The sequence below is a fragment of the Antedon mediterranea genome, chromosome 6 (genome assembly GCF_964355755.1).
Source record: "Antedon mediterranea chromosome 6, ecAntMedi1.1, whole genome shotgun sequence".
Taxonomy (NCBI): domain Eukaryota; kingdom Metazoa; phylum Echinodermata; class Crinoidea; order Comatulida; family Antedonidae; genus Antedon; species Antedon mediterranea.
Window position 1 is genome coordinate 20,419,377 of NC_092675.1, and position 25,802 is coordinate 20,445,178.

General features: G+C 33.9%; 2 protein-coding genes across 2 annotated transcripts; one reads left to right on the forward strand and one right to left on the reverse strand.

Moving 5' to 3' along the window:
• The first annotated feature begins 1,972 nt into the window (after window positions 1-1,972).
• On the forward strand, window positions 1,973-7,148 carry LOC140052472 (uncharacterized). Its single transcript, XM_072098080.1, has 3 exons — window positions 1,973-2,337; window positions 2,831-3,417; window positions 7,015-7,148. Exons 2-3 carry the CDS (start codon window positions 2,913-2,915, stop codon window positions 7,146-7,148), a joined length of 639 nt encoding a protein of 212 aa, XP_071954181.1. The 5' UTR covers window positions 1,973-2,337; window positions 2,831-2,912.
• A 5,032-nt stretch (window positions 7,149-12,180) lies between these two features.
• Window positions 12,181-25,777, reverse strand: LOC140052057 (uncharacterized). The gene is made up of 10 exons (XM_072097441.1): window positions 25,240-25,777; window positions 21,134-21,263; window positions 20,399-20,499; window positions 19,631-19,686; window positions 19,066-19,192; window positions 18,043-18,218; window positions 17,346-17,469; window positions 16,703-16,804; window positions 16,070-16,168; window positions 12,181-15,466 (listed from the first exon to the last, which is right to left on the reverse strand). The coding sequence occupies exons 1-10, from the start codon at window positions 25,475-25,477 to the stop codon at window positions 13,263-13,265; spliced, it is 3,357 nt and encodes a 1,118-aa protein (XP_071953542.1). The 5' UTR covers window positions 25,478-25,777; the 3' UTR covers window positions 12,181-13,262.
• Window positions 25,778-25,802: the final 25 nt, after the last annotated feature.

Consider the following 25,802-nt stretch of genomic DNA (forward strand, 5'->3'; position numbering starts at 1 on the left):
TAATTAACATTAATTTAACTGGAAACATTGTTAATTATCAGTTTGAGTTTGACTTTTGTCTCTTTTGTTGTAGAATTGAATCTCTGTTTATCCATTGCTTTCAACCTGAAAATAAACAGGCCTAATACCTTGGCATTAGCAATGAAATCAACTTACACACTATGTGACCCCCCAGCCTATCCCTAGCTAGGCCTATGCCTCTCTAGACCATTCTGCTGGCTAGCTAGCAAGGCCCTAGGCCTAGTCCTATAATTAATAGCACAGGTCTCATATAGATAGGCCTAGAGTGTTTAGACTGAGCCTGGTGGTTATATGCCTATTTATTTAACTAGGACTAGGAGGCAGGCCTAATCAGCCTAAACTAAGGCCTAATAAACTAGTCTAGGCCCTAACTAGAATACATAGAGCTAGCTAGTTAGGCAGCCTAGGCCTAGCTACTTATTAGCTAGTAAGTAGGCCTAGCTAGCTAGCCTACCAGTTCCCTAGTAGGGCCTAACCAGGTGGGCCTAGCCTAGCCTACTACTCTAAGCTAGATCTTTCTATTTCTAGGCCTAGCTAGACAAGGCTAGCCATAGATAGTAGGCCTAGTAGTACTAGGCCTACCTAGTTTTTAGGCCTAAACTATTAGCTAGAGTAGAGAGATGCTAGCCTAACTAGGCCTAGGCCCTAGCTAGCTAGCTAGGCCTAGACTAGGCTAGCCTATAAATAGGCCTGCCCTCTAGTTAGGCCTAGGCCTAATCTGCCCTTTTTGGAGGCTAAAATATTGTCTGAAATAAGCTATGACCTACAAATATAGCTTAACTATCTGTTTAAGGGTGACACTGATGATGGGTAATCAATAAAATATGCTTCTAAATCTACCTTTTTGGCTTGCAATCATAATATCCAGTCTAGCCTAGGCCTAGGCCTGCACGGATCAGGTAGCGAAACGAACGAAGTGAGAGCAGAGAGCTGAGGAGGAGGAGGAGGCCTCCTCCTCGGCCTAGGTTTCAGGCAGAAAAGAACATCTTGAGTTTGTGTAATTATATATCTATTTATAGTTATTTTAAAATATATCCCTAACATTTAAAAAATTATATATATTACTGACAATTAATTCTAAGAATGATACTCTATCTAATGATATAATCAATTAAATGTATTTTCCGTACGAAATTAATTATATACGAGGATGGCATAAGTGATAGTTCTCTGTTATCAAAAAACAACTACATACTATACCTGTACATTTTATGGCAATACAAACAAATTGTGTCTACTCGTGAAAAATAATATTTCTGAAAAAAAATAACGAAAACAAACAACTATACATTTAATTATTTAATATGTGAAAAAAGAAAAAAAATCAGTCTTAATTGTATGTAAATTAAATACTATAGTGAGCAAGGATAGCAACCAACCGAAAAAAATATGCGGGACTGTTTACACCGCGAATACGCAAGTACATAAGTTCGTTCCAGGTTGACTTGATGCGGAATACATTGCGCATCAAGGGCCTTTGGCGCTAGTTCCGTTTCGCACCTGTTTTTATTTCGACTTCCTTTTGACTCCAAATTGTTAAGCAACTTATTGTGAATACCACACCTTAAAATTGGGCCTCATAAGTACTTTTATGAAGAAGAATCACATAAAAAGTAACAAATAAATCCTTAAATTGATGATTTTACAGACATGTTTCTCGCATACCGTTCGCGAATTTAGCATACTCGAAGTTCAATATTTTCGTTTCTATGGAGCGCCAAAAGAGCAACAACAATAGATGGTTAAAACCTGAGTGGAATGCGTCTTCTTTTAATGCATTTATTATTGAAATACACGTTTAATTTTAATATATTTTGTCAATAAAAATGCTGTAACATTTTACTGCTATTGCTAATAATTTGCTGTTTTCAAATAGCAACCAACCCTAGGCCTAAGAGTAAGACTAAGACTAAGAGGAATTTTGTTTAGATCAGGTATACCCCTACAGACTACAGTACATGTAATATGATGATGAATGTCAATTTTCATTCCTAAAAGTTCCTGCAAAAACCATGTACAGTATCAACAGTAATATTTTTGTTGCATTGACATTGACAAAATATGATAAAATTGAACGTAATATTCACCAATAAATGCATTAAATATACGCAATTTACTGAGTTTTTAGCCCTCTATTATGATTGCTCTTTTGGCGCTCCATAGAAACAACAACATTGAACATGGAGTACTGGCCTATGCGAAATTCACGAACCGATGTGCGAGAAACACGTCTGTAAATTCATCAATTTAAAGGATTTGTTTTTTACTTTTTGTGTGATCTCCTTCGTAAAAGTATTTTTGAGGCCTAATTCTAAGGTGTGGTACTCACGATAAAGTTACTTAACCAATTTTGAGTCAAAATAAACGACAGGTGCGAAACGGAACTAGCGCCGGGCCTTTCACACCTGTTCCGGCATGGTTCTGGTTCGGCGAATCGAACGGCAATGTTTCGTTTTCACTATGCTCCACATGGCTATGCGCCAATCGATATGTGCATGGCCGCGTAAAAATGAAACATTGGCTTTGCCAGCGCCAGACTGGAACCGTGCAGACGGGCCCTTTACCCGTGTGGTTCAGCGACCGGGTTGACATTTTACCTTGTTTAAACCGGCCTGAATTTCTGCGTCCCAGGAACAATTTGGGTTACTTAATTCTGGATCAACTTGATTTGAGTTGTTATTTGTCCTAGACTCCTACTGTAAATTCAAACTATACTTTCAAATGATGTTTTTATTTACAATATAATTTTGTACACAATTTTAATTTCAGTGATTTTTTTTATGAATGGTGGGTAATTTCTTTTTTTCAGTGACTTCTTGAAAGTGTACCAATACCCAGCGGTGGACAGCCGGGGCAAGTCAGGCTTACAGTACTTATGCCATCTGTGAATAATGAATTTATACAAAAGTGAACATTGTGGAGATAAACTTCAAACACACCAAGAGTTTAAATTTCTTCGATGTCAAGTGAACGTTGTCAGACTTTGTCTAGATTTAAATAGTGGATGGAGCAGACATTTGGGAGAGTACACAGAAGAGACGCCATATGAATGTGTACATTGTGGAAAGAAATTCAACCAGAATGACGATCTGAAAAAACATATGAGAATACACACAGGAGAGAAACCATATGAATGTGAACATTGTGGGAAGAAATTCAACCAGAATGACGATCTGAAAAAACATATGAGAATACACAAAGAAGAGACACCATATGAATGTGAAAATTGTGGGAAGAAATTCAAAGACAATGATGATCTGAAAAAACATTTGAGAATGCACACAGGAGAGAAACCATATGAATGTGAACATTGTGGAAAGAAGTTTAACCAGAGTGACGATCTGAAAAGACATATGAGAATACACACAGGAGAGAAACCATATGAATGTGAACATTGTGGGAAGAAATTCAACCAGAATGACGATCTGAAAAAACATATGAGAATACACACAGGAGACGAACCATATGAATGTGAACATTGTGGAAAGAAGTTTAACCAGAGTGATGATCTGAAAAAACATTTGAAAATACACACCAGAGAGAAAACATATGAATGTGAACATTGTGGGAAGAAATTCAACCGGAATGACAGTTTGAAAAAACATATGAGAATACACACAGGAGAGAAACCATATGAATGTGAACATTGTGGGAAGAAATTCAACCACATTGGGAATTTGAAAATTCATTTGAGAATACACACAGGAGAGAAACCATATGAATGTGAACATTGTGGGAAGAAATTCAACCAGATTGGGCGTTTGAAAATTCATTTGAGAATACACACAGGAGAGAAACCATATGAATGTGAACATTGTGGGAAGAAATTCAACTGGAATGACGATCTGAAAAAACATACGAGAATACACACAGGAGAGAAACCATATGAATGTGAACATTGTGGGAAGAAATTCAACCGGAATGACGTTCTGAAAAAACATATGAGAATACACACAGGAGAGAAACCATATGAATGTGAACATTGTGGGAAGAAATTCAACCAGATTGGGAATTTGGGAAGACATTTGAGAATACACACAGGAGAGACACCATATGAATGTGAACATTGTAAAAAGAAATTCAACCAGATTGGGAATTTGGGAAGACATTTTAGAATACACACAGGAGAGACACCATATGAATGTGAACATTGTGGGACGAAATTCAAACAGAATGACGATCTGAAAAAAACATTTGAGAATACACACAGAAGAGACACCATATGAATGTGAACATTGTGGGATGAAATTCAACCAGAATGACGATCTGAAAAAAACATTTGAGAATACACACAGGAGAGACACCATATGAATGTGAACATTGTGGAAAGAAATTTAAAGATAAAAGTAATTTGAGGAAACATTACACACAGGAGAGACACCATATGAATGTGAACATTGTGGGAAGAAATTTAACCATATTGAGAGTTTGAAAACTCATTTAAGAATACACACAGGAGAGACACCATATGAATGTGAACATTGTGGGAAGAAATTTAACCAGATTGAGAGTTTGAAAACTCATTTAAGAATACACACAGGAGAGACACCATATGAATGTGAACATTGTGGAAAGAAATGTAACCAGATTGAGAGTCTGAAAACTCATTTAAGAATACACACAGGAGAAACACCATTTGAATGTGAACATTGTGGAAAGAAATTTAACCAGAATTGGAATTTGAAAAGACATATGAGAATACACACAGGAGAGACACCATATGAATGTGAACATTGTGGAAAGAAATGTAACCAGATTGAGAGTTTGAAAACTCATTTGAGAATACACACAGGAGAGACACCATTTTAATGTGACCATTGTGGGAAGAAATTCAACCAGATTGGGAGTTTGAGAAGACATTTGAGAATACACACAGGAGAGACACCATATGAATGTGAACATTGTGGGATGAAATTCAACCAGAATGACGATATGAAAAAAACATTTGAAAATACACACAGGAGAGACACTTGTATGAATGTGAACATTGTGAAAAGAAATTAAAAGACATTGATAATCTGAAAAAACATTTGAGAATGCACACAGAAGAGACATCATATGAATGTGAACATTGTGGGAAGAAATTCAACCAGAATGACGATTTCAAAAAAGATTTTAAAAAACATCTGAGAGTACACACAGAAGAGACACCATATGAATGTAAACATTGTGAGAAGAAATTCAACCAGAATGACAATCTTAAAAAAGATTTGAAAATACACACAGGAGAGACACCATATGATTGTGAACATTGTTGAAAGAAATTCAACCAGAATGACTATCTGAAAAAACATTTAAAAATACACACAGGAGAGAGACCATAATATGAATGTACAGATACAGATACAGATACAGATAACTTTTATTGTCCAAATAAACTGGAAATTGCATTTGCTCACTTATCACAAAAAAAAAAAAAAATGTGAACATTGTGGAAAGAAATTCAACCAGAAATGACATTTGAGAAGACATTTGAAAATACACACAGGAGAGACACCATATGAATGTGAACATAAAAAGAAATTCAAACTTCAAAGCAATCTGAAAATACATTTGAGAATACATATAACACACAGGAGAGACACCATATGAATGTGAACTGTGGAAAGAAATTCAAGTACAAATGGAGTTTGAGAAGACATCGGAGAATACACACAGGAGAGACACCATATGAATGTGAACATTGTAAAAAGAAATTCAACTTGATTGGGAATTTGAGAAGACATTTGAGAATACACACAGGAGAGACACCATATGAATGTGAACATTGTAAAAAGAAATTCAACTTGATTGGGAATTTGGGAAGACATTTGAGAATACACACAGGAGAGACACGATATGAATGTGAACATTGTAAAAAGAAATTCAACTTTGGGAATTTGAGAAGACATTTGAGAATACACACAGGAGAGACACCATATGAATCTGAACATTGTAAAAAGAAATTCAACCAGATTGGGAATTTGAGAAGACATTTTAGAATACACACAGGAGAGACACCATATGAATGTGAACATTGTGGGAAGAAATTCAAACAGAATGGGCACTTAAAAGCTCAAATGAGAGTGCACACAGGAGAGACATCTTAAACATTGTGGGAAGGAATTGTTCATTGATAATTAAGTTTTGTGATCTTTTTTTTCTTTAATTGTTTTATATTTTCAATATCATTGAATATTATAGTATAGGCCTAACTAAAATATCTTATCAGCTCTGTCTACACTATCAAACTTTATGAGACTAAAACGTGTAGACATAGCTTTAGAGAACTTTTTTGTAATTGTTTTTTTTCTTTTGATGTTTTATTTTCTGTTTAAAAATAAGTTTTTTGAGCTGTGATCGTTAAAATTTTATATTTGTTGCATATTTTATATATGTTTGTTGAATTCAACATAAAGATATTGTATGATGTGTTTATGAATAAATATACAGTACCTTGAATTATTATATTGTGGGTTTTTCTCGATATACCTTCATCCTTTAAATCTTTTAGGAAAAAAAAGCACCATTATTATAAAGAAGGTCCATCTATTTTTATTTTGTGAATATTCTGTGAGACTCGACTAAAAAACCATGTTTTGTGGTATATGTTGTCATTGTACGTATGGTAAGTTAAGCTGAGCTTTTTCTCCATGATTACTTTAAGTATGCGAACTCAACCAATCCAAGTCTTGAAATTTAAGAAATTATTGTAAGATATGTAGTAACACTTTTAAAAAAATTTTTGGAAATTATTTATTACAATTGCATATGTATTTAAACAAATAGAGGGACTAGGCATCGGAATCTTAACACATTTCTATTTATATTTCTGACATAACTTAAGTATTCCTAAAATTGAGGGCGCCAAAAATAAAATTTAGGAGATTGAAAGGAAGCGGGAAGCCACAAAGTGGCGTCTGTATCGTGTACAAACGAGTCGTAATTATTTGTTTTTAATGAGAGCAATGACGGTGCTACATCCCGATCAAACAAATTATTTATAAAATTCAGACCAGGGACCAGCCCGAAACGTTTCGGTGACTGCTGCAGCTCAGGGGATGTTAGAAGCTAGACAAGAAATAATGTCATGGCCGCCTCATTTAATGCACAGCTCTCATTTTCTAAAAAGAGACAGACGGATCTAAAAAATCGAAAGCCTTTGCGGCAAAATGACATCAAAAGGCGGCCTATCAAGTATCTTGTGTGTACTGTCGTCAAGCCGCTGCTGTTAAAGTTCCACGTCATTCATGTTGCTGTCATAGTCCTGAATGTATTGTCCCCCAAAAACATGAAAAATCAAGATTAATTAAATCAGTCTTTGAATAGGTTATTTTGTAGTTTTAATAAATTTAATCACTTCCGTGGAAAAAAAAAACAAAAATTGTTTCCTTTTTAAAATGACAAACTAAATGGTTAAATTCAACCAAAAATACATTGGCTAGCAGTCAATTTGACTAATTTTTGCTTTCAATTTGCAGTTTTTCTTAAGGTAAATACATTTTTTTCGATCTGATTTTTTGGTAAATGTGGATAACTATTTTGTGACATTAAAATGGAATATTCAACAACAAAAAATGTCAATAATTATTTTTTTGAGGGGGACAATACATATTTAATATGTGAAAAATGTTTCCAGATTATAATATTTTGGCAAAATTGCCACGACCGGTTCTAAAAAAGTTTTATCAAGTCAACTTTATTCCAGTTTCCGTACCGAACACTAGTGCTGCACACAAACAGTTTATTCCAAAAATAAAACTTTATTTTCAAATACATATATTATATATACAACGATATATTTAGTGTAGACAACACAATAAAACATTCTTAATATCAGGTAAAAAATAATACTGTTTCTTAATTGCTGTCCTAATGCAAATAAACACATAATAATAATTATATACACCCTGTATATTAGTACTTAAAATATCGATAGGGGTTTTCAGTTGTTGGAGCATACTGTACATTCTGGAAACATAATTATAAAAAGATTTTTTTAAACACATTTATTATAAATTTGTTCAATACACGCCCTTATATTGGAAGGTATGCTTGGTTGAATTAATTTGAAAAATCATTTTAAAAATAGGCCACGTACCAAATTATAACATTACATAAACTCATTACAAAAATACATTTATAGAAAATATTCAAAATAGCCTATAAGGAAGATTAGGAGCTTTTTTCTGTTAGGGTCCTTTCATGTGACTTATCAGGATTTAATCCAAATACTCAAAAAAACTGTTTTTGTCTTTGTGAAATCGTTTAGTCTTAAAGAGATGGATATATTGTTTACTATAATATTTCTGAATACGCAAACATGAATAGTAGCATCAAATACTTGGGTAACATATGGTAAGAAATGATTGTTTTAAGAAAAAAAAAAAAAAGGGGGGGGGGTGTATAAAGGTATAAAGCACACATGCAGTGTGGGTTTTTTGTTCGAATTTAATCTAAAAACCAAATAGTAATAAATAATGTAATTAAAACTACATCACTTGTGTAGTGGCGTGGACGAATGTAAAAATAGGAAAGTTTGCACTTTGTTCGTTACACAAACTTATACATTTTGCGCATCCACCACGAGTAAAAAACGGAATTGCACTGGGAAGGGTTTTAATACTACATCTAAATTAATTAATTATCTGCCATCTTTGATCCAATCTAAATTTTCCACTCTTAGCTGTTCGTTTTACAAATAGTACATATTTTTGCTATCACACGCGCCAATACCATGGGGTATCATAAGGGAATCTACCTATAGTAAATCAATGTAGACCTATGGATGACATTTTTCCGAAAGAAATTGATATAGGCTACCACGGTACTCGCATCTGGTGTAATATGCCTATTGCGACATTCAGACGGCTTTTTACTATATTGGATAAATGGAACGTGTTTTATTTATTATTATTTTGATTAAACTAAAGCCACCCAAAAACTAAAAGCCATCCTGCTATAAAGCACTGATCATTTCTTCGTCGTCTAAGTTTGTAAAGGGGTTCTCAAGTGGTGTAGGCTACATGGGTTCTCAAGTGGTTAAAACATGTAGCTGTCCCTGCTCAACGCAGAATTGCGACACAACGCGATATCATCACTAGATTGGATTGTCTTAAAGGGTAATTCCAGGCATTTTTTTTAAGGGGGATTATTTCACGATGCGCGTTGTTCTTTACCGCTGACGAATAATAAAGTGGGGTTATTTAAAGTTTATATTTTATAAATTTTATCCCTGGAGTTACTTTAATTTTAATGCTTTTGTGAACGTCTTTCATCGTAGCCTTCGCATTTTATATTTTTACATCAACCCAACCCCTTCCCCCCGCAAAACCCACGAATTTCCGATGTAACTAGCTAGTCGCAATAAATATTTGTTATTATTAATGCCGCGAAGTATCCGGTGTAATGCACTCGAGGTATCTTCTTCTCTCGAGTCGATAGGCCTTAGGGTTAATTTTTAAAACAGCAAAGTCGACAACGAAACTCCGCTGAATACATGATATTTAGCAAGTGCCTGGGGAAATTATGATCAATTCTGCAGTGTTTTCTATTATTTTAGTTAATTTATAAAGAAAGACACTTTATCTCACAAAAGCCGACTTTTCAACAGTCACGTAAACTTAAAACGGTTAAAGAAAACTCATTTCCGTGGCCAGCAGGGTGTGTAAAACTTGTAGAATAGGCTTATTATGCTTAATGATGCGCTTTAATATTTGACTTGTACTGAATATTCGTCGTATAATAGAAAATAATTCGATTCTCAAACAAAATCCGTACGTGAACACGGACCACCACGACACTTAATTTTAGCGGTGGTGGTCTCTAGTCGACACTACTCTAACATTTGGCAAGTAGAATTTAAAATACACTGAATCTTTGGTGCGAACAAAATAAAGAAACGGCCTCTATTCTCGTCATCTAACTTGTCTTCATCAGTGATAGTGGTTACCTTGATTCTGCTTACCTATGTTGACGTTACTTGAATATTCAAGTACAACATTGGTTCTATTGTAATATAATATAATAATATAACAATTTATATAGCGCACATATACACTAAAAGTGCTCAAGACGCTATTACAATTGAAGTGAATACGCCCAGAAAATGTAGCACGAGAAAACCGACGTCACAGTAGAACCTCAAGAGGACTAAAATCTAGGCCAAATTTCAGGGGTAGCAAGCGTGTATAAAAATCTGAATGTTCATGCAGTATTATGTTTTACAATTACGACGAATAAATTCAAAGTTAGACGATGTATTCCTAGTCCGCAAGTCATATAACTCGGTTCCTATTTTTGGACGAAAGCGCACCGCCAGTAATTTGACCAATCACGTCGCGATGGATCATCCGAACTGTCGCTTGTGATTGGTCAATTCACAATCCCGTTACGCCTATGTCACACCTTGCGTTCAAATAGGAACTAAGCTTGTACGGTACTTATAGTACTTATTTTGGGTGTATTTATTCCGCATTGCTGTTCGCCTTAAAATGTTGTTCGATCATCTGCGATATGCACAATTATCATAATGGCATCAAATTTATGAATGTGATCGAGTGGTATACTGTACCTGTGAGTCTTTTTTTTTAACCATAGACCTACATTTCTTCTTTTTTTCTTCGCCGTTTTAACTTAATTGAAACAGACTAAAGCTATAACTATGAAATTAATTAATGATAACATTATCGAACTAAAAACCAGAATTAATATTCTTGTAGGCCTTCATACTGTTGCGTTTGTTGATGCACATAAAACGAAGAAATACGTTTCCAAAAAACATGACGTTAACGTATTGGAAAAACACACCTATTAAAAGTTTTATTCAAAGTGTATTGTCCACTAAGCAAATGTTTTATGTCGCGAGAACGCAATTCGTATAAATATTTTCATCTATTGTGCTTTTTGACACGAAAAAATGACATACCGACCTAACATCAGAGTTCATATGTTCGATTCGCGGAAATATATCGCTTTGTGAAAAACAGGCTCGAATAGTGAAGGAAGAGGCGATAGGCCTACTAGTGTTGTTAAAAAATGACATACGATCCATGGATCAATTAATTAATTAATTAAATAAGGAAAAAAGAATATTGTCATCTAAATGAAACAATAAGATAACCGAGAAATGCGGAAACAGTGTGTATATTGTATTGCCCATAATAGTGGAGCACAAGGATTGTTGGTTGCTAACTAAAACCAGGAAGCAACAAAAAAGAAGAGGAGGAAAACACCAATGTTGTCCATATGGAGCACGTGTCAGTAGGTCGTAGACCTAGTATTGTATGTTTGTTTAAATAAAACAAGGCAATATAACAACTAAGTATTGCATTATTTGTCTAAATATGATGGTGGTTTCTAAAACCAGGAAGTAATATAACATGTGGTTTAAAATTAAGGAAAGAGAATGAAGGTCGTATTCTAATCACATTTTTCTTAAATACTAAGTCAATAAATATTAAGGATTACAATTAAGTTAATAGATATTAAGGTGATTGAAAAACAAAAAAGACCTTGGATAGAATTCTTAAAGTTTCCCTTTGCTTAATTTTTATATTACTTACTCAATTAAAGTCAATAAAGTTGTGTTCACTTAGAATTCTTAAATTTTCCTTTCATTGAAAATAAAGTATTCAAATAAGAATTTAACTTAAGTAAATGAACATTAAGGATTTCAATTAAGTAAATAGATTTGCAGATTTGTGTTCAGTTTAGATAGAATTTTGAAATTTGTCCTTTGCCTAATTTTATTTTTATTAAGTTAAAAACTAAGTATTCAATAAGGTTAATAGGCCTAAATATTAATGGTTTTCACTTAAATTGTGTTCACTAAAGAATTGTTAAATTTTCCTTTTAATTTAAGTGTGAATGGGGAACATTGGCCATTAAATTTCGGAAATTGTACTCTTGATGCCTACTGTGCCTGTCAAACCCATATATGCAAATAAAAAATTTATATAAAAATGGGAGGGGGGTTGAGATGTACGAGGTAGGAAGATGGTACACAAAAATATAGTACTAAGGATAAATAAAAAGATGGTACAAAAAAATGTGAAAAACTACTAGCAATAGAATGTAAAAAGAAATAAAAACTTTTAAAAAAATACATAATAATCAAAATCTACATTTCATAGTGATTAAATATAAATGTCTGAAAGAAATACAATGCCAAGACGCATATCTCAACAATGGAAAAGCGTTTTAATGTATTTTACATTGAACGCAGGCCGAATTCAACACATTTAATTCAACTTCACATTAAAGTCCCCTTTTCTTAATAAATCAATGTCAATATTCCAACTAAACCAAAATAGAAAATTGTATCAATAAAATAGGCTCAGCAACTAAAACGACCAAAAACTGTTTTCTTACGGAATCATTTTGCATTTTTAAAAAAACATAGCGCATTATACACAGTTATGGAACATAGGAAAATAAAGTATTATGTCGTGGGAACACAAATTATATATTTCAACAATTATAATCGAAGAAATGCATTTATATTTTACAAGTCAAAGAGAATACCTCTAAACCAACAAGCTGAGACGGCGACTTTTTACACTTCACTTATTTTCTCATTCTCATCTTATTCAAAATTAGTTTTTCTTAAAACTTTTAAAACCCAAAAATGTTGTCAAATCTAAATACAATATTTATGAAACAGAGTTTTTAAAAAGTACCACAATACAATGCAGTCTTTTATTTACTGTGAGGGAACTATTTGTATTAAAGACCTTATACCAACAACATAGGAAACTCATATTTTTCTTCATAGAGCACGGTATACCTTGCACCGAAAACATAGGTAACTTGGTAATAGTAGGTCTACTCTGTGCATGCTATATTATACATCAAGAGAAATCAGGTTTCGTACCTTGTCGGTTTATGGAGTTTAATACATATACATTTCAAATAAACATAAAACATGGATCATTGAATTTGTACAAACAATTATGCATATTAACTTAACTACAGTATTAAGCATGTTTTTATTCTGGTGAAAATGGCATTAATTTACAATAAACAAATATGGATTAAAAAAAAAGTGTTTACAAATATTGAATTAATTTACATTGATTTTTTAGCCGAAAAAACAATGAAACCTAAAGATGTCAATAGATCATGATTTCATAAGTATTTTAAAAAAGTAATCAGCTTAGTCCATGCTATTGTTTTGCTATATTTACACTTAATAGTCAGTCACAAATTTACCCTTTGAATGAAATTCTAACCAACATTCATTTTTAACAATATTTCTAAGACTAAAAACGAAAGTGAGGAGGGTAACCACCTCGCATCAGTGGGCGGCGTTCTGGAAGCCGACGCGGTGGTGGTGGTCCATATTCGTGATATGGGTGCCCTCTTTGATACCTGTACGGATGGTCTTGGTATCGGTGCTCTTCATATCGGCTATCCTCATAGCGTGAACCAGCATATGGTGGAGGAGGCCTATGGTGATAATCCGGTACATCCATACGTCGACGCGGTCTGTAATCGTCATAGTGCCCTCTATAGTGGTCATGATCCAAGGAATCGTACGAGTGATGCTCTTCTCTATAATCATCCCATTCATTAGATTCTTCAGTGTAATTTTTAGCGGGAACAACAACTGAACTTAGTCTGCGCTTCAAAGCTGGTTTAGCAGGAGCAGGAGCACCGAGTACTGGTATAGCATTTCTGACTGGCTGTTTAACTACAGAAACTATTGACTTAACTGGGCTTGGGAGATCTAAAAGCGGGACAATCTTTACATTAGATGGAGGTGTACCAGGTGGTGGGCCAGCTCGTTTTGCATTTGGTGGCGGAGGCCCAGGCGGTGGCCCGGGTGGTGGACCAGCACTACCTATAGTTGTAATAGTTGATATTTTCTCAGTTTTCATTGTGTTAGCAATAGACATGATTGGTTGTGGAGTAACAGGTGAAGCTACAGTAACTGTGGGGGGCTGAGTGGTTATGTCCTCCTCAGGTACAGATTCTTGAACACTCTCAGGTTTATCTTTTTCACACTTGACCACACTGTCATCTTCTTCGTCATCTTCATCATCATCTTGTTTCAGTGAAGACAAAAATGCGCCAAGGGCTATGGAATGAGATGATTTAATTTTAGTTTCTGGCAACTTCTCCCTTTTTGGTGGTTCTACATCATCAATGTTGTTAGCATCTGGAGCTTGTCGTCTTTTCAATATTGAGCGAGGTTTTGATAATTCAACGTCTTTTGAGGAGTCGGTTGTCATTTGTTGATCGTCTGTACCTTCACTAGCTTGATCTACATCATTTCTTTGAAGCTTTTCTTCCATTTCAGATTTTGATTTGAATGTTTGATCATCAACAGTTGGAACAGTCTTTAGAGCCGTTAGGTTGCTGAGCAGATTTGGTCTTTGTACATTACGAGGTTGCTTTGATGCCGTTATAATCCTGGTTAAGAACCCAATTGGATTTGTTTTAGCTTGCTGCATTAATTCTTTATCTTCTGCTTCATCTTCAACTGTGTTGTACTCATCTGGGGCACTGTAGCTAGGCTGTGAGTACTCCTTACTGTTACCTTCATACGAAGTCCTTTGGTTAACGTATGGTTTGTAACTGTCACTGGTATAACTATTATCATAGCTTTCACTTGGAAAACTTGGCGTCTGATACTCTTGTTGCGGGTCTGAATAATTAACGCCTGACGATGGCTTGTAATCATTCTGTGGCATGGGAGGAGGGACAGATGGGGGGTAATTTGCCGCAAAATTGGGCGGCGGCACTGTTAGGTCATATGAATTGAGTGCTGAGTAGGCTGATGGCTGAACTGTCTGCTTGGTTGGAGAATATAGATCTGGTGAAGGCGGAGGATTATACTGCGCATTGTTTGATGATGTCGGTATTGTTGAATAATTTGCCTCCTGACTGTTTTGTTGTCCATAGAACGGAGGAGCAGTGTACACTGCTGGTGCGTAGTTTTGCGAATATACACCAGACGATGTTGGCTGTGCTGATGTACCAATAGATGTAGCAGTATAACTTGCGTCTGTGGTTGTAGCATTTTGGAAATACGCATTAGAAGTAAATGGAGCATTAGTTTGAGGGGTACTGACTGGTGGCGGTATCTGTGAAGGTACTGGTTGCGGTATTTGTGGAGGGGCTGATGGCGCATATGTAGTCGAATACTGCTGTGTTGATTCTGTGTACATGCTGCTGTATGTTGAGGTGTTTGTCTCTGTCGGAAATGAAACGGGTGGAAAATTGGAACTTGTATCATGTACAGGTGGTACAGGTTGAGGGAATGGAGAAGGGGGAAGTGGGGGTAAAAGATTTTGGGCTGTAGCCTGGTATGAAGGTTGGACTGTGTTGTAAGTGTCAGATTGACTGTTTGTAATAGGGGAAATGTTTAATCCTTCTGGAGTGCCTTCTGGTGAAGGAGCGGAACCATTTGATTCTGGCGAATAGGATGCTGGTGCATCATCGGCATACTTCCCAACTTGACCTTCAAAAAAATACAAACAATATTACTGTTAATATTACAGTATGACATAAATTGAAACTCTTCTGTACTTTCTTAGGCCAGTTTCTGGACCTAGAGTCAGGCAAAACTGTCTCAAGAAATGGAGCGAGGAAACACGTCCCATTGAAAAGTCGCAAAAGGAAAACTCCTTATTTAAGGGGCGATTCCAGCTTTAAGGGGCGATTCCAGCTTTAAGGGGCGATTCCAGCTTTAAGGGGCGATTCCAGCTTTAAGGGGCGATTCCAGCTTTAAGGGGCGATTCCAGCTTTAAGGGGCGATTCCAGCTTTAAGGGGCGATTCCAGCTTTAAGGGGCGATTCCAGCGTTATAGACTTGTGTTTGGGGGGTTCGCTAAATATTTCATAAATAATAAAACAATCCGTCAGGTTGCAGAAAAATAAAATTAGTCATTATTTTATTTTAAAAAAGACAAAAGATTTTAGGGGGGCTAAAGCCTGTTTAGTCCCCGCCTAAATCCGCCCCTGCCTACACCAATCAGTACCAACTTTTTAAGTGAAACCATGTCCATATAACATATGCAAGGTCGAAGCTTTAACAGTAAATAGTATATATTGATAATGATTACCAGCAATGGTTGCAATTGGTTGTCCAATGGTGGGAGGTCCAGGCAATTTTAAAGGTGCTGCTTTCTTAGACGTCTTCTTTGTTGGTCTGGATGAGGCTGCTGTATAAACAATAAGTAAATATTAAACTATCAGAAATAGTATGACATAAATGACCCTTTAAAAAGAAATCATGTAAACTAGTATAAACAAGATGTATATTATTTATTTCAGTTTCCTATGGCTTGGTTGTCTGACTGTGTTTCTATTCTAAATGTACATTTGTAACTGTTCTTCAATATAACCGACACACATACGTTAATATAATACAATGTACTATATGTTATAATGATATATAATATCTTTTTACCAAGCTTACTTGTCAGCTTCTAGTAACGGAATAACAACCCTAAAACTTGGTTCGCACTAGAACACACAATGCAAGCAAGTTGACTAATTACAAGCAACAGTTTGGATAATCAATTTTTTGTGATTGATCAAATTACTTGTGTTGCCCTTATGTCCCTGCATTGCGTCCTAGTGGGAACAGGCTTAAACTTTTAACCCCATCCTAATTAGTGTGTAGCTACATCTGAAAATAATCTTTGAAATATTGTCAAAACCATACACTAATAAAGTTTATAAAAGATACATACCAACAACGGATCCAATATTTTTAGATTCACCATCATCATCAGACATCTCCATATCTTCTAATTCTGTTGTGTCTTGGTTTGGATCCCTTGGAGGTGTAGCACCTGTAAAAAAACAAGATAATGCATTTATCTCTTGCGCCTTTAGTGTACATTGGTGACACATACAGTGGTCATGTTGGAGCTAATCACTCGGGCGTAAAAGGGAAATTTATCAAAACATAAAACAGGAAGAATTAGTACTTTTAGATGGGATTTCTTCATTGTTTCACCTACCTTTACTATGCATATTTTGAACCCGCTGCTAAAATATTCATTCTTTGAAATGAACAACTGCAACCTAGAAATTAAGCTACTGTTTATATTATACTAAGGGATAATGTAAAATACCAATACATCAGTTGCGCAAGTTAGCCACATTTACGCTTACAATTGGACAGACAATTGATAAGTAAATACTTAATAAATCAGTACTATATATGATATATGAGTAGAATCGCCCCTCATTGGCTACAACATTTACACTATAGTACGCACATCTAATGTTGGTGTACTTTATAATGCAGTAAAACAGTATAAATGCAGTGATATAGACTGATATGTTTCTGTGATTATGCATAGCATTGAAACAACACAAATACTATACCAGGTGATGGGGCATCAGATGTCGGTGACGGAAGCGGACTTAGTGAATCATCAGGTATTAACTTGCGATATTCGTCTAAACGTTTCTTTAAGTTACCAACCCTTGTTCCGAAATTCTTATAAGCCTGGAATAAATAAAAATCATAAATGATAAATCTGTATACAATTCTTTATGTTAAACCAGTAATTAAATACGTACGTGTCTTCATCAAGACTTTATCTTGCAATGACTGGATGTTAGTGGTTTGCTAGGAGTAGCTTTGCTAGTTATAGAGCAGTACCTCCTATTGGCAAACTTAGTCTGCGTTTTTCTGAAGTTCTTTGGATTCAGAACTAGTAAAGCAGTCATTGACTTGTTGTCGAAACGTCGCACACGTACATATTTAATTACTGGTTTAAACATGAAGATAATTAATATAAAACCGGATGAAAATATTTTTGAATACATGATAAATGTTTTTCAAGTTCCAAAAAAAAAATAATATTTAGAGTATTAGAAGAATCAACACCTAAGCCTCTTGATACAAATGTTAAGTTCTGTCTACACTATCAAAAAAGTTTGACAAAAAAAGTGTGATGTGCCCAAATATGGTAGTGATATGCCCAAATATTGTGGTATGACATCATCATGTCTATATATGGGCACATCACATTTTTTGTCACATACAGTTTGATAGTGTAGACATAGCTTTACTTACATTAGCAACTATTTTAGCTTCACCAAACTGAGCTTCATAAAATATAACACTTTTTTCTAGTAATTCTAGAAGTGTTTGTCTCATCTCAACTTCTTTGCCTAGGGACTGCACGTAATGATCAAGCTTATTTGTTGCATCTTCAAAATGTTTTGAAAACCGTTTGCCACCAGCGCGATCTGCCGAGAAAATGTTTTGCATTATATTTATTTATTTATATTTTAATTATCATATTATAATTGAGGGCATATGTTGGACATTGGATTACTGATCGTGAGATTGTTGTCCTAATCTGACTCTCACCGCATTGCTAGACGCTTTACTTACATTTGCCTCTGTGTATACAATGGGTACCGGTTAGATCAAGACACGACTGATTACTAGCTGCATTATTATGGGAGTATGTTTCCATACGTGCATGATCCAAAATGACCGGGGTAATAATGTGCAGCGCATTGAGAGCTTGCTTATGCGCTATATAAGAATGAACTATTATTATTATTGATGATGACAATGATGATTGCTAAACTACAATTTGGGTAAAGAAATAGGTGAAAAATACATTGGTGACAATAAGCCATTATAATTAGGGTTATTATAGGCATAGGCAGCGGATTTGTTTGATAAAAACTGACGGGAGGGGAAATATGTGTTTTAGTCTACTGTACATGGAATTCTAAACAGGAAGAGCAGTTGTTTATTTACTGGTGCAAGTATGGTTTGCCTAACACTGTTATTGGTGAACTGGACTCTAAAAATGATTTCTACCTGTAGGTAATCATAAAACCCTGGCATTCTAGGCAATTCATCGGCATCCGATTTTAAAAATGCCTTTGCCCTATTTGCTTCCGATAAATTAGGAAAAGGGAGTGGAGTTGGTATAACAGGTGTTATCGACTCTATAAATGACTTATACCCAGTGATGTAAAACTGTCTAGGCAGTTATACTGTATGGAATTTTGTATATTTCCTTGTACTACTGTACATGCTTAGTCAAGGTGTAACACTGTTGTTGTTGTCTTTTACCTTTTAATTGCATTATTGCTTCTGTACTAGTAACATCAACATTTAAACTTGATAGTTGTTTTCTCTTCAAGTCCACTTCCCCTTCAAATACTACTAATTGCTCCATACTGTCTGGTAATTCATCCGGCTGCATGAATAAAAACAAATTGTATAGTCTAAAACATTCATTTTATTTTTTCTTAATGTTCTATATGAGTAAATTGTACTGTGTTTTGGACGCTCCTTTTAAATGTGCCTGGTACTGTACAAATGTAAAGCCTTGTCTACACTATCAAACTTTATGTGACAAAAAATGTGATGTGCCCATATATGGACATGATGATGTCATATCACTATCATATTTGGGCATATCACTACCATATTGGCCACATCACAATTTTTCTGTCAAACTAGTTTGATAGTGTAGACAGAGCTTTAAAGCATGTGCTAAGAGGAAGAGGGTGAGGATACCATCAAAGTCTTCTACCAATCTTATTACCTCCACCAAGAATGTTATGCAATCACCCTGGTTTATTTGTCTGTTAGCAAGAATATACATAATAATTAAAGTAAAATAAATAAATACCTTGTATTCAGCCAGAATTTGAGTGTTTGCCTTTGCAATGGCATCTGTTTCTGTAGCTGAGGATGAACAATTTACAAAATGAAAATTTTAGTATTATGTTCTAAGTCCACAATATATAGGTCTGCAGCCCAACGAACAGCTGTTCAGATTAAGGGTATTTTCAGATACATAGAGTTATGCTTTCGTAACGTAAGCAATGTCATATTATAATAGCGTTGTAACAGCAAAGTGTTTTCATTAGAACAGAAGTGTCACCGATTTGGGTGAACATCTGCAGGAGTAAATTTGATTGGTTGGAGGTCCAAATCGTTGATGCTTGACTTTCGTATGGTATCCGTTGTTCACTAATCTTGTACCATGAGCTGTCATAACGAACGAAAGATCAGTGTCGTAAGACCTTCAGACCTTGTACGCTGCGAAAACATAACTCTGTATGTCTGAACAGGTGCTTAGACTTTATTTACTCGGGTAAGTTGGCTCCCCAAAGTTAGTGATAATTATCCTACAAAACCAAATTACCTGGTACTGTAAATAACTAATAAGCCTGTACAGTGTATATATATATAAGGCTGTAGTCACTAATTATTTCATTGTAAAAAAATAAATTCAAAGTTATTTGGTAATAGTTTTAATTTGAAAATAAACTTTCCTTCTAGCATCTATCTGTATTCTACAAAGACCAAAGTATAGAACAAAATAAAGAAAATAAAATAATAATCAAAGTTTATATAATAATATTCTCTCCATCTCGGAGATATTTTTTCTTACAAATTGCATCCTGAAACTTCTCAACCACCTCACTTTCATAGACATTACGTTGTTCCCAAATCTTAAACAGCCTCTCTATGCTTTTTCTTATACTGTCGTCTCTAACAAAATATAAGACAATTTCACAATTAACATACGGTAGAAAAGAGCTGGAAATGTTTATATGATAAATTAATAGAACAGTGCTTGATGGTCATATACCATAGACATAATTAAAGCATTGTCTACATTATCAAATTTTACAGTATGTGACAAAAAAAAAATAGCACATCACACTTTTTTTTCCAAATTAGTTTAATAGTGTAGACGGTTACTGTATAATTATGAATTGATGCAAACAGGGAAGAGACTGCTCAAAATGGTCGCCATAATATATCTGTTCAAAAACATTATTTAGTACATGTAGGGCCTAGGATTGACTATATTGTCAATGGCATTGTCAATGGCATTGGGAATTAAATGAATAATTTCTTGGTAAAAGTCTTAAATTTTGGTATACAAGAATCGAGGAAGATCATAGAATAGAAAGTTCTCGCGTTGATACACGCAAAATGCTGCAACGCAGTTGGTGCACAACTTAGAAGGGAACACAACTCCAAACTGGCGTATTGAAATGTGAAAAATACTGAAAGGAAAAAAAATGATGTATCAAAAACTATTGCACAAAGCATAAAACATTTTACTACATTGACAATCAAATTAAATATAAACATTGCATCATTGTTTATACTATACCTGCAAAAAGTAACAGCCTTAGTAATGGCATCTGCAAAGGCTTCTACAAACGTGTCAATTCCTTTCCTCTTACTATTCTGGATTACATCATTCGCAAGGTACATAAGAGTCAGTCGTTTTGAAGTACCAGCTAAAAATAGAAAATCAATTATTTTATTATTGTTCTTCTTACTATAGTTTGTCAATATATTTGATTTAGTTGATCGAACTTAATATTTTGTAATGTATTGTATTTTGCGACAAAATAAAAAAAAAGAATCCATTTTCAAATTTTAAAAACCAATAACCAACTTTACTACTGTAAATAGATGGCAGCAAATATGAGTTGGTTTTTCTTCTGTTTTTTTTTTATTGTATGTATTTTTTATTCTACAAATCTCACAATTTTTTTTTATCTAAATAAGTTTTTTTTTCAATTTTAACAAACTTTCCAGATTTGTATATTCCAAGATTTCTTTTAGCATCTGCCTCCTTTATTTGTCAGACGTTCCAATCCTCCAACTTAACAATTTATCAACAAATTTAATGTGTTTCAACTGATTTTACTGGAGTTTGACCCATTTTAATCGGAAGTTATTATTATTATTATTCCAAAAACAGAATTCAGACAGTAGACATGGGTTTGAAAAATGTCTTAAACCTAAATTTCGAGGGATTGTACAGTATTAATAGTCAGGAAATTGGGAGATTGGATGACAATTTTGGAGAGGCTCCTTAAGAAATCGCAAGGATTGGTCTGGTATTGTAGCTATAGCATCATTTAATTTTTTTTTATTAATCCATGCATAAATAAAAGAATATTATCCTTCTTAAAAACAGGTAAAGTGTGACACTACTACAAAACCTACTAAAACACACTAATTGTGCAAAGAATGAATTTTAATAATTTATTTGACTGGTGAATATGATTGAAATAACAGAAAAACAAGTTGATTAACCATTCAAGATAGTGAATTATTTAGTGGAACAAGAAGTAGACACAATGGTGAGACAATTCAAGTGATTAACTGTATTGTAATTACCAAACCATATTACAATTTAAGCTAGGCACGAGACTACATACAGCAATACAACAATCTAGAGAAAAATTAAAGTTAAACCGAATTCTACAACCACATCTCAAAACCCGGAGTTAATATAGTATACTGTATATTCAAGTGTTTTATAAAGATAATTGTCAATTTTATTTGTAGTTGCCACAGAAACATACACTATTAAAACTGGCAATTGTACAAAAAACAGAATGATCCTTTGATAGTAAACTTTATCATAACTTGGTATTTCATAAACAACTACTATTATAGTTCCATGGTATAACATATTTTTCAAGAAAATCTGGTTTTTCTTTAAATCCCTAATATAAGAAAATAGTGTTTATTTAGCATATTTCTAGTTTACCACCTTTGCAATTGACAAGAAACAATAGTACTGTTACATCTTCTAGCAAAACTACATTCCCTTTTAATTGACTTATTTTTGAATTTCTACATTTAATTAAAGCAATACAGAAAATATATTAATAATGAATTTAATAATGTATTAATATTTATACAATTTAATTCCATTTTGATCATTTGCATAAATACGGTATAAATTGTTCCAAGACTATACAGTAGTATAGCACAATAAAATATAATTAAATAGAAAAGAAAAAAACCGTAACATACATAATTCTCTAACTCTAATGGCAGATGGGTAAAAACTATTATGGAATCTATTTTGTATTCCTGAATGCTTGGTACAAATATTTGCACAAAGACGGTGAAAATAGAATACTCATCATCATTATAGAATATTTTTCCTAAATTTCCCGAAAATGTTGTCATTTGAAGGTTGTGAATGCTTAACAAATGTAATACAGTACTGTAATACAAATTTCACTTGCATACATTAACGAAAAATGCACTTTTGATGTTGCATGGGTTCAATGGAGTATAATAATAATAATAATAAATACTTTATTTTAACACGGAAAAGCTTGTGTCACCTTGTGTTACCTTACAAGGCCGTGATCAACTAACAGTAGTACATTACACATTTAAAAATAACAAATTTTAAAAATAACAAATTTTTAAAATAACAAATTAGAGAACAAAAATATATTAACAGAAACCTTAATTACATTTGTGATAAGAGTACAAAATAAATAATAAATCACACCAATAATTTTTTGAAAGTATATATATATTGAATATCATGTGAGTCACATGACCTACAATCCTCCAATACAGTAAATAACAAGAAGTACCAGCAGGTATTAATATATAAAAACAGATAAATCGGCAAAGTTCAACCATGTTCAACTTTGCCGATTTTGTCGGCGATGAATCGTAATACGCGTACCAAAGAATATTTAGCACTCGCGTACTAGATCCCCGATAAATTCTAGCGTTTCCATAGAATCGCTACGCTCTGTCGTGTAGCGATTTTATGGAAACCAGGCTTAAATAACAAGAAGTACCAGCAGGTATTATATAAAAACAGATAAAAAACTACAGTAGTACAGATATTAAACATTGTTGTTATTACAAACAATAGTCACTAACTTACTGTAGTATTTTATTATTGTATTTTCATCTATTACAAACTAAATTTTGAATTTATCATATCTTGATTAGAAAAAATGAAAGTATTCAAAAGTAAAAATTTAACATTTTGAATTGGGCTGAAGGGAATGGTTACAAATATTATCGCATACTGCTGTACCCATTAATAAGTATCATCTGTCCCCGCAACAGACTATACCATTTTTGGAATGTTGGTTTTAAATCGCAATCGTACATAGTTTAAACACAAGGTTTATTGGAAAATTTAATTCGTATTGTTTATCATAGAATATTAATTTTAAAGTAAATTTAACAGCTTCCGCGGTGGTTTAAAAAAAGTACTGTATGTAATGTGTTATGTTTTTATAGAAATGTATTATACAATTACAAGATTATTAGAATCTTGTTTAAATACCAACATATTAATGTACACTAGTATCTAGGTCTAGATGTACAGTACGGTGGTTTTTGAAACCGTTAAATTCAAGCATAGTTTTGCATCTAGCTTTCATAATAAATGGTAGGACAATCAACCACACAAAATTAATATTCACCCTCGTTACTAATTAAAGGTCGCCAATTATGCACTATGCAAGATATAGAGGCAATCTAATTAATGTTTATTAGAGAATGTTATTACTATTATTAGAGACAATAAATAATTAACCACTTATTATTTTTAATTATTACAACCTATTAATATGACTGCTAACTAGGCCTTATTGTATTTTTTTAATATTTTATTAAAGACCCCTTCCCTGCAATTTTGGACGTTTTTTGGAAAATAATACATATATATCACTTTAAAAACATTAAACCATGTCATTCCTTGTCTTAAATGTACGTTTTATGGTGAATTATGATAAAAAGTGAGAAACAATGCACTACCTAAGTAGCTCGCGGCGATCGACCTCTCGTGGACGGTCTTAGGCCTAGCCTAGCTAGGCTTAGTTTTGTAGGCCTAGCTGGTAAACATCGATAACGTACGAACATCGTACGCTAGCTATATACCTAGCCTGACGTTGTATAGTTGCTGCATTAATTGTCTTTCTATTTTTGCCAAACTCCGTTGATACAAATTGGGGAAAATCCGGTATTTTCGCTGAAAAGTTAGGAGTCTTCCATTTGTTTTGGCTTCACGATCGATCGAAAAGTGGGCGAATTACAGGTGAAAAACAAAAATATCAATCCGCGCGCAATGCATTTTGGGATTTATAGCGGGCCGCTATAATTATTAGAATCGATTTATTTTTCACATTTTTAACCGTTTAAAGACGAAAAAAGTTATCGCAATAGGACCATATAGTATTATTTTTACATTAAATATAGTTTGTGATCTTAAATTAGATCTAAAAAACGTAGGGAATGGGGCTTTAATTATACATTTTTAATTAGGAAAAAACTAAAATATCAGATATATCCTTCACAAATATTAATAATGAACTTCATTTATGAACAAATATATTACAATAAATAAAACATACCTTTTTAAAACATACTTAATAACTAGGCCTATATAAAGGCCTTAAAATATAATAATTAATGACCACAAATACTCACTCTGTTTAACTTCTTCAAGCCAACTGGATGCAATATCCTTAGCATGGTGTTTGTGATGAATAATCCATAAAGATACAGATTGGACACTGTCCTGAGTGTTATTCAAAGATTTTAATTTATGCTGCAAACTTGCAATATTCAATTTAGTACTTGTTGATGAACCTGATTTAGACTCCTGTTTACTTCTTTTCTTACTTTTCTTCCTACTGGACCTGTGGTGTTCACGGTCACGGCCCATTTTCTCTGATCAAAATCGATCTTATTGTGGCACTACCATCCAGGCCTAGCATCTGATAAAGTCCACGGAGTTGTCACCAATCAACTCGCTTACCTTCTCGTCAAGCACATGACGGAACACAACATTGATAAACACAGGCCTAGAGTTGCAACATCGAACTCAAATCTTGAGATGAAATATATTATTCCTTCACTCTTTTAAAGTTATTGTTATATTTTGTAAATTTTTGACGGGAGCATAAATATCTTGGCCAAATTTAATCAATTTTTAATTCTAAAACATGAGATTATTCACCGCCGCCATGTTATCATTTTGCAATGAGCAT

Excerpts from the sequence above, each read along its gene's own strand:
- LOC140052057 (XM_072097441.1), bottom strand. The coding sequence starts at position 25,477 with ATGGGCCGTGACCGTGAACACCACAGGTCCAGTAGGAAGAAAAGTAAG. Across the intron at positions 20,500-21,133 it reads AAGGCTGTTACTTTTTGCAG|AGACGACAGTATAAGAAAAA; the intron begins GTATAGTATAAA and ends ATATTTTGTTAG. Across the intron at positions 16,805-17,345 it reads ATCTGATGCCCCATCACCTG|GTGCTACACCTCCAAGGGAT; the intron begins GTATAGTATTTG and ends GTTTTTTTACAG.
- LOC140052472 (XM_072098080.1), top strand. The coding sequence starts at position 2,913 with ATGAATTTATACAAAAGTGAACATTGTGGAGATAAACTTCAAACACAC. Across the intron at positions 3,418-7,014 it reads ACCATATGAATGTGAACATT|ACCAGGGACCAGCCCGAAAC; the intron begins GTGGGAAGAAAT and ends TATAAAATTCAG.